This window comes from Octopus bimaculoides, chromosome 10 (assembly GCF_001194135.2).
Source record: "Octopus bimaculoides isolate UCB-OBI-ISO-001 chromosome 10, ASM119413v2, whole genome shotgun sequence".
In the NCBI taxonomy this organism is placed as follows: domain Eukaryota; kingdom Metazoa; phylum Mollusca; class Cephalopoda; order Octopoda; family Octopodidae; genus Octopus; species Octopus bimaculoides.
Window position 1 is genome coordinate 86,027,706 of NC_068990.1, and position 10,000 is coordinate 86,037,705.

Here is a 10,000-nt window from a genome sequence, read left to right on the forward strand (position 1 = left end):
CTTTCTGTATGCTCATATCATTGTTGTCATGGATACCAAAAGATAATAGATGACAGAATTAGTTGAGGGCCACACAAAATGCTCTACATTGTTTACCCGATGACTCTTTTTGGTTTTCTGTTCAAATTCCATTACAGTTCACCTTCCTTTCAACTTCCTGGAGATTGTATTAAAATTCTTAAGATAATTTTTTTTTGTGAGACACTAACATCCTGTCCCAGAGAAGATTCGTCTCTCATCAGTTTAATTACTTCAGTAATTGTGATCCAGTGAATGAGTTTAGATTAAGAGATTCTCACATATGATATTTTTTTTCTAACCAATTATAATATTTGTGAGGTTAGCATACTAACTATATTGTCATAATTTCAAATCTTTCTGCTCCAGTCATTGTGTTGTAATTTATGAGCAGCCAAAATTTTGATCTCTTTAACTGATGAAATAACAGTTTACCATTAAAACGTTAGTAATAGGAAGGGCATCCAGGTATAAACACAAATTCTCTGTGGAGAAAATCGTCTCACTCATGCAAACATAGGAAAGTGGATGTAAAACTGATGATAGGAAATATAGGAAGGGACATTACTTCGTTTATGTCAGTGAGGCACCTAGAGTTATGTACCTTGCTCAGGGGTACAAACATAGTATAAATTACACGAACTTTTTTTCACTTTCGCACGCTGCTATCAGTTTATATAAAGTGGTAAGAGGTACGTGTAGTCGAATGATATTTGTATATATTTCATATCACAAATCAAAATAAACCTTGTTGCAATTTAGAATATAGAGAGGTGTAACCACCACAAGACCTTTTACCAATTCTATCAATAACAATATTTTAATTCATGACTATTGTCAGTTTGAAACACATTATTATACTTATTACAAGGCGACGAGCTAGCAGAATTGTTAGCATGCTGGGCAAAATGCTTACCAGTATTTCATCTGCTGCTACGTTCTGAGTTTAAATTCCGCTAAGATTGACTTTGTCTTTCATCCTTTCAGGGTCGATTAAATAAGTACCAGTTACGCACTGGGGTCGACGTAATCGACTTAATCCCCTCCCCCAAGCTGCCCTTATGGCAAAAATTTGAAATTATAATTATACTTATTACAATTTTAGCTTTGTAACTCATTAATTAGCAGTGGTGTTCGAAGTTAGTGAGATTTCCTGTAAAACTAGATTAAATGTTTCCTTTTCTTTTTTTAGGATAAGAATAAGGACCCAGCATCACTTGCATTTTGGATGGCAAATGCATCAGAAATCCTGAATTTCCTCAAACAAGACCAAGATGTTCGACTCTTCAGTCGCGAAGCACAAGACATTCTGGCACAATCTGTCCAAATCGCATTCCATCATCTTGTGCAATGTTTACATTTTGACCTCAGTCACACGATGCCAGCTTTCATAAATGATGATGATTCTGTGGAGGATGATGATTTTAGTGTCCCAGGTAGGTACTCAGTAGAGGTTTGAAAATGTGAGAGGTGAGGCTGAAAGCATGAACATGTATAAGGTATCGAAGGAGTGTATGTTTGCAATCAATCATAAAAGAAGACTTTGTATATTTTTTGTTGGGAAGCCTAGTATATTTTTAAGGGATGAAAGGGTGAGTTTAGGGGTAAGGTTATGAGTGAAAGGTTAGCATAAGTATTATTTATCCTCTCCCACCCCTACTCAGTACTGATTAAGCAAACTTATAATCTGATGTTGCAGCCAGCATTTTATTTTTAGTGGGCTGTTATAAAATGTGTCCCTGATGCAAATTTAGCTGCTATTTTTAGCAAGCCATCCACTATGTAGTGGTTCTCAGTTTCATTTTATTTTTCACGGTGAAAGGTTGTTTAGATATTTTTAGAGGTTAACGATTGAGACTGTGATTTTGAACAAAGTTAATGACATTCTTCAGAATAAAATTGGATCCTCTTGCATCCCAGAATCTATTACTGATGCTTCTTGGGAAGCATTTACCTTACTTCTAAGACCTTTTTAATGTAGCAACTCCAAATTCTCACTAAAAAAAATAAATCTCTCACAGCCTCCAAAATGAAGATCAAGTATCTTTTATTCAAATCTTAAAATCAGAAGACTTAGGATAAGTAACCTCATGGTTGCTAGCCTAGAAAGTGAAAACTAGTGGAGAGCTAGGATTGAACTTGGGAATTTGTTGACATATAGATGTTCCTATAATGTTAAGTATTCAATCATGTGTGGTCCCTGGTCTAGTTACCAGAAAACTGACATTTATGGACTTGGGATTGAACTTGTGATCTTGTTGTTTATGTCTCTGATTTCAAAATTAATTCCAAGGAAATTAATGAGGAAGGGAAACATTTATTAGACTATTGTCTGCTCTTTCTCCTTAGCAGCCACACACATGATGAATGTAGGTGTTAAATGGACAATGAATCTAATCCACTGTTGAACTAAGTTCATGTCTTACTCTGTGGTGCTCAGAAATAATTGAAGGAAATCTTACCTTTTTCTTCTTTTTTTTTTTTGTCCCTTTATTTGTAGTTATTTGATTTGAGGAAAAACATACTTTGAATCCTTGATTTAATTGTTTCTATTCGTTGCTAAAATTCCTAAGAAATATAATTTTTTTTCCTAATGCCATGTGATTTCAGAAACTGGTTATCGGCAGAAAATGCAGCCGACACTCGGTGATGTCCTCCGCACTTTGACGGCTGCCATGAACCTTCTGCGACGGTGCCGTGTGAATGCAGCACTCACAATCCAACTGTTTTCTCAGCTCTTCCACTTTATCAACATGTGGTTGTTCAACCTGATAATTCAGAAGCCACAGTTCAATCTCTGCACTCGCCGATGGGGCATTATACTGAAGCGTCGACTCGGTAAAGTGGAAGCATGGGCTGAGAAGCAAGGACTGGAATTGGCTGCTGATTGTCACCTGTGTCGTATCATCCAGGTATGTTCTGGGAATTCTTACCTAACAAGTTGATTTCTATAGCTCTTGATTCAACTATCACCACACAATTTTTGTGTGTGTGCGTTCTAATTCTATCAGAAAGCGGAAAAATGCTTCCCTGTGTCCTCTTATATATTTACTTACATTGTTTCATTTAAATATAGTCATGTGTTGTGGTTGAATCTAGCTTTCAATAGTAACAAATTATTTAATTATATATTTAATGTAATCGTTAATCCTTTCATGACCATATTTTTAATGAAATACATTGCCTGCATGTTTCAATTAATTTAAAAGGTAACTGGGAATTTAGAAGGATTAGTAAAATAATTTTGTCATTATCAAGCAGGTGTAAAATGCAATGGACTGGCAGAAAAGAGAAAATGCTTTGCGGTGTTTGTTCTGGGTCTTTATGTTCGGAGTTCAAATCCTGCTAAGGTCAACCTTGCTTTTCATTCCTCTGGAATTGATCAAATAAAGTATCAGTGAAGAATTAATCAAATAAACCCTTGCTCCCTAATCAAAAAAAAAAAATCAAAAAATGCTTGAATTGTAATTTGCCCAACCTAACTTAAATGCTTTTCTTTTGTGTATCATTTATAGGCTGCGCACTTACTGCAGGCACCAAAGAACAATAATGATGACATAGCAAACATCAGTTCTACCTGCTTCAAGCTGAACTCACTCCAAATACAAGCCCTCTTACAGAACTACATCCCAGAGGATAATGAGCCTCGCATCCCTCAATCACTGATTGACCGTGTTGTGACCGTCGCCAGGAACATGGCCGATGACTTGGCCCATTCTGACGGCAATGAAATTAAAGTGGAAGAAGACCGAGAGCTGCAGTTACCGTTTCTACTACCAGAGGATGGTTATTCCTGCGATATCATCCGAGGTGTACCAAATGGCTTACCCGATTTCCTTGAAACGTTTATCAGGAATGGGGTTTGTCGTTTTACACCTCAACCCAGTTCTAAAGGTCTGTGGACTGTATATATGGTTGGGTTAGACCAGCAAGGACCAAGACTTAATGAGGTAAGAATTCTCCCTTCTTCTTTGTTCATCATCATTTAATGCCCATTCTTCATGCTGGCATGGGTTGGATGGTTTGGTAGGGGCTGGCCAGCTGCAGAGCTACCCAGGCTCAGTGTCTGTTTTTGGCATGGTTTCTATGGCTGACTGTCCTTCCTAATGCCGACCACTTTACAGAGGGTATTGGGTGCAATGGCCCGGTGGTTAAGGCAGCGGATTCGCGGTTGGAGGATCACGGTTTCAATTCCCAGACCGGGTATTGTTTGTGTTTATTGAGCGAAAACACCTAAAGCTCCACGAGGCTCTTTCACCCCAACTTTCTCTCACTCTTTCTTCCTGTTTCTTGAGTAACGCTGCGATGGACTAGCGTCCCGTCCAGCAGGTGGGGAACACGTACGCCATAGAAATCAGGAAACCGGTCCCATGAGCCTGGCTAGGCTTTAAAAGGGCACATAATAAATAATAATAATAATTTGTTGTTTTTACTTGGAACCATGGATCTTTAAAACATTATTGCTTGTTAAGTGCTCCTAGTATGGTTTTATGGATTTGATTTAGACGAAGATAGGTTGTCCATAGCTTGTGAAGGACTGACCAAAGTTAACTGTTGAGTTTTGGAACAGAAATAGTCGATGAAGGAGGTGTTGTGTGTGGAGAAGTGGGGGTAGGATGATTGATAGAACAGGCTGTGGTTGTGGTGGTGAAAGGCAAAGAGGCCGATACAGCTTGGCACGTGTGACATTGCAACTCATTTCTACAGCTGAGTGTACTGGAGCAACGTGAAATAAAGTGTCTTGTTCAAGAACACAACACACAGCGTGATCTGGGAATTGAACTCACTACCTCATGATTGTGAGCTCAACACCCTAACCATTGAGCTATGCACCTTCACGTGTGTATATATATATATATATATATATATATATATGCATAAACACACAAACACACACATACCGTAATCCCTCACTATATCATGGTCCACCTATCGTGGTTTATTATTTAAGCTTACGTCAATTCTTCCATGGTGTTTTTTTGCATTTATAATAAAACAAATATATACAAATTATAAAAATATACAGTACAGTACTGTTTCTACTTGGCGGATTTTCACCTATTGCGGGGGCATTTTGGGACATAACACCCACGATAGTCGAGGGATTACTGTATATGTGTGTGTGTGTGTATATGTATATATATATATATACACACACACCCACCTCACTCCTGTTCCCAATGATATACTGTGACATCATTTCTCTGTACACTAAGCCATCCTCATTATCTCTGGTTGTCTTCCTCCTCCACCTTCCCATGCCTCACCCCTTCTTTAAACATCAATCTGTAAACTGGACAAACAAACTTTGGTTGCTTTTGATCTGACCTTTTGTTGGAATGGTGGTAGTGGTGATGGTGAGATGGTGGTGGTGGTATCTAATAATGATTGTGTGCCAATCATGTGGTTGTCGTTTAGCCCTAGGTGAGTTCTGATCAAGCAGACATTCCAACCACGACCATTCCTTCTTTTTGTAAAAATAGAATTTTGTTATCCCAAAGTATTTTCTAAGACTAGTATAACGTGATTCAAAGGAGATTTCACTACTGTTTCTAGTAGATCAAGCAACAGTGTAGATTCCCTCTGTAGTAGGTGGGTAGAAGTGTTGATGAATTAATCTGTCCCTCTCCTCCCCTACAACTGTCCCCCACCTACCCACTACAGTTAGTGGACACTTGAGCTTGTCTTCTCTGTTGTGTCAACAGAATGTTGTTATTTCTGCACAACAAAGTGGTTACCTTGTCAAGTCTTGTCTCGCCACCACTGCTACTGCTGTTGTGGTTGGTCAATAATGAAGTAGTGGTGGTGGTGGTGGTGGTGGTCATTCATGTCTCCTACTGTCCAGGGGAAGCTGATTATATAAATCTGTTTTTATTTGATGAGGTTGTTTTTCTTAGCATCTGTTGCCCTTCACAACTCTCACATTTCACCACTGCTACTCCCCTCCCCCCGACACACACATCACTCCACCACCCCCTCACATCACTCTAATCCTACCCCATCTCTTTGCTATCCCACCATCTCTCACCTCTACCACTTTACCTCACCACACCTCCCCCCCATCACTTTGTTACCCCCTCTCTGGTTCTCTACCACCTCCACGTCTCTCTCCACCATTATCACCACCACCGTTCTTGCAACCCCACAATGTCTCTTTGCCCCCATCCCCCCATCACTCTAGTCCCATCCACGTCGCCTCACCACCCCTGTATCTCTGGCCCTTCTTCCCAATACTTCTTCCACCCATGCACCCCTCACCATCACCACTACCACTGTTCCCACTTCCATTATACCTCTTAACTACTCCCACCCCTCCTCCTCCCTCTCATGCCACTACCCCACTCCCTCACACCTCAACTTTCTAATTTCCAATTGGAGCTAATTAACACTGCTCAAGACCTCCATCTTTGTCCCTCTCTTCCGTTATGTAAGTTCTTACAGACTTTGGCAATATTTCTACACCAAACTTCGGATAACCTGTTGGAACACTTTATAGTGTTCGTTTGTGTTTTTTTGTTATCTCTTTTTTTTTTTTTCATCATGGATACCAAGATTTTATTTGAAGTTTTTTACTCTGACACCACACACACATTAGCTCGACTATGGACATAGCTATATCACTTTTGGACTGAATTACACACAACATACATATATTATTTTCGTATGGTTTACATCCGTTTTTCTTTGCTAGCAGAGGCTAGATAAATACTTACTTACTTCAGGCAATATTTTTACCACTGGTGACTCTTATTGCCAACCTTTAGCTCTTCTACAAGAAAGGATTTTTTTATTCTGTTACTCTGCACCGGCAACTTCATGTGAAAAGTAGAAATGACAACTTTCATACACGTACACATGCATATGCATAAACACACACACACACACGTCGTTTGTTAACCCTCGTCTTAAATCATAGCCAAACCACACACATGTACCTGTATCTCTATTCTAAATGTTTTGAAAACAAATACATGCATGTGTACCTGTACCCAGATGTGTATATGAGTATGTTTGAGTTTATGTATGTGTGTAAAAGATTTCACTTTGTAACTTTTGTTCTGATAGAGAAAAAAAATAGCAAAAATAATTTTGTCTGAAAAATTCAGCTTGTGTGTCTGAAAATATGGCTTTTAATTTTTGTTTTTTCAATATGATTGCTTTAAATGTTATATATTATTTCAAAATAACTAAATTTAAAAAAAATTTTTTTTTTTTTTTTTCTTGTTTAGACATTTTTACAAGCTTGTTAATAATGTTATTGTTTATAATACACTATCCAAAGGTGATTAATGTCAGTACCCCCTGACTGGTTCCTGTACCAGTGGCACGTAATAAGCACCATCCGAACGTGGCCGATGCCAGTACCTCCTGACTGGCTCCTGTACCGGTGGCTCATAAAAAGCACTATCTGGACATGATTGATGCCATTGGTGGCACATAAAAAGCACCCACTACACTCTTGGAGTGGTTGGCGTTAGGAATGGCATCCAGCTGCAGAAACTCTGCCAGATCAGATTGGAGCTTGGTACAGCCACTGGCTCTCCAGACCTCAGTCAAACCGTCCAACCCATGCCAGCATGAAAAACGGTCGTTAAGCGATGATGATGAATGCACTGCTACTGCTGTAGGGGGATCCTGCATTACTACTCTACTAGTTATACCGTACACACCACTACTTTTGTCCTAGTTATAATTACACAATATTAATGCCACTACATTACTCATATTCACCATATTTTGATGACCTAACAGCAATTCCATTATAACTACTGCAATTCTGTATTTCCAAGGGATAAACTCTGTTCTTGTTGAGATCGTCCAATTCTAACCAAACATTTGCCTTTCAGATTCATCAGAAGGAAGGCGGATTTCCAGCACATGTACCACACCCAGATGAATTGCCACCAGAACCTGAAATAATTGAAGTTGTGTTTGAGAAAGTGAAAGGCAGTATAGGACTAAGTATTGTAGCTGCTAAGGTAAATATTCTATTTTACATTTTCCTTCACTGAATTATGACAAATGTTTAGTCTAAGTACTAAGCCCCCCCCATCATCATCTTTTGTGTCCTTGCTATTAGCCGCCCCCGTTGTCGTCATCTTTGTTTTAAATGTCCATTTGCCGTGCTAGCATATACTGAATGTACCAATCATACAGTATATGTCGCTTGTCTCATCCTTTTGTTAGCTTTTCTGTGTTGCACAACATCCCGAGATTTTGTCTTGTTTCTCCTCCCCCCACCCCATCCACTGTCTTTCTCTACTAGAAAAATCCTCCCCTGACAGCATGATACCTTTTCCCTCAGAACCCATTTTCCTTTTCGCTCACATATCCATACCAGATCAGCTCACATCACCCAACAGCTCATATTCAGTTACCTTTCCTGTATGTCTCAGCTTTAATATTTAACTAATCTCAACTTTTATGCATTCTACCTTTCATGTAGATTAAATATTGCACATCCAATACATCCTACTTCGTTTGTCCCTAAACTCTATTTTTCAGTGGTGTCCTATAAACCATTGAATTATTGGAACACAGTCTTCTCTACTGTTCCATGTTCCTTCAAATTATTGTGGCACACAATCTTCAATAATGTCTCATAAACCTTTGGATTATTGGGACACAGTCTTCAGCAGTGTCCTATATTCCTTCAAATTATTGTGACCCACAGACTTCAGTAGTGTCTCCATATGCCTTCGAGTTACTAGTGCAATAGTCTTCAGCAGTGTTCCATTATCATTCAGATTACTTTTTCAGTCAAATGCAGCAGTTTGCACCTGTAGCTATCTAATTCTCCAATTTTAGATTAATCAACCCAAAACTGAATGAAGAGCTGCAAAATGTAGATAAATGTGACTTGAATTCTGGTGGAAAGTATTTAACCTTTTCAAGGGTTTCAATGTTTTCATGAACACAGACCCCAAAGTTCTTTGCACATCCATTTAAAAAAAAACACTTAAGCCACCATATTTATATACTGTTCCCTTGTTGGGAAATTTGTTTTGATGAATTTATATTGGTCAAAGGGTTAGAGGACATGCATTGATGTATCTTTTTTTTTTTTTTGCATGTCAGACCAACCCCACCACATATTCACATTCTGTTGATATGTTTCCACATAACACAGTGAATTGGTAGATTCAGTAGTGTTGGACAAAATACCTTTTGATATTTGTCCTGCTTCTGTACATTCTGTGTTCAAATCCTGCTGAGGTTAACTTTGTTTTTCATACTTTTAGAGATGTTAAAATACAACACCAGTCAAGTACTGGTGTTGATGCAGCCAACTGTCTCCTTTCCACAAATTCCTGACCTTGTACCTATGTTAGAAGTTATTATATCCATACACAGGAGGACATATGTAAAATCCTTGTTTATTGATCTAACACTCCATCGTTATCACCATGGTATTAACCTCACTCTCCTTTGTTAAATGCCCTGTTTGTAAATACCCTGCTAACCTAACCTTCTGTTGTTAAATACCCCATGTTAACTCGCTGTTATTAACCCAGTTCTTCTTGTTAACCCTAGCCTTGTTAATCACCTCTCTTCACTGTTAACATTCCCTGCTTTTTGTTAACCTCCCCTGCTTTTTGTTAACCCACCAGTTTCTCAAACCACCTGAACCCTATCATTATCAACAGCCACGTTTTCTCATTGTGTAGATTACTATAGTGGACAGCCATGGTCGTACGGTAAGTAAGCGTGAAATGACCAAGCCATTGGTCTCACACACTGTGTGTCCGATGACTATTTACGACTGTGTTGTCTCTCTGTCTCTCTCTTTCCCTCCCTCTCTCTCTCTCTCTCTCTCTGCCTGTTCATGTTATGACAAATGTATATTGGTCTTGATTTAATATCACGGTCACTTCAAGGTCACCTTACCTCAATGCTGGATCACTTATTCACTCATGCATGGTTTCATGTACGTATGTAACACAAATGCATAAACACACATATTCCTGCACACATGTATATC

At 38.8% G+C, this 10,000-nt stretch overlaps 1 protein-coding gene across 1 annotated transcript in view; it reads left to right on the forward strand.

The window, feature by feature from the left end:
- Window positions 1-10,000, forward strand: part of LOC106880869 (afadin) — a 152,999-nt gene that overhangs the window by 121,445 nt on the left and 21,554 nt on the right. Inside the window, exons 15-18 of the mRNA XM_052970984.1 lie at window positions 1,211-1,454; window positions 2,629-2,930; window positions 3,534-3,968; window positions 7,866-7,997. Of these exons, the coding sequence (XP_052826944.1) occupies window positions 1,211-1,454; window positions 2,629-2,930; window positions 3,534-3,968; window positions 7,866-7,997 (1,113 nt within the window). The remainder of the gene's footprint in view (window positions 1-1,210; window positions 1,455-2,628; window positions 2,931-3,533; window positions 3,969-7,865; window positions 7,998-10,000) is intronic.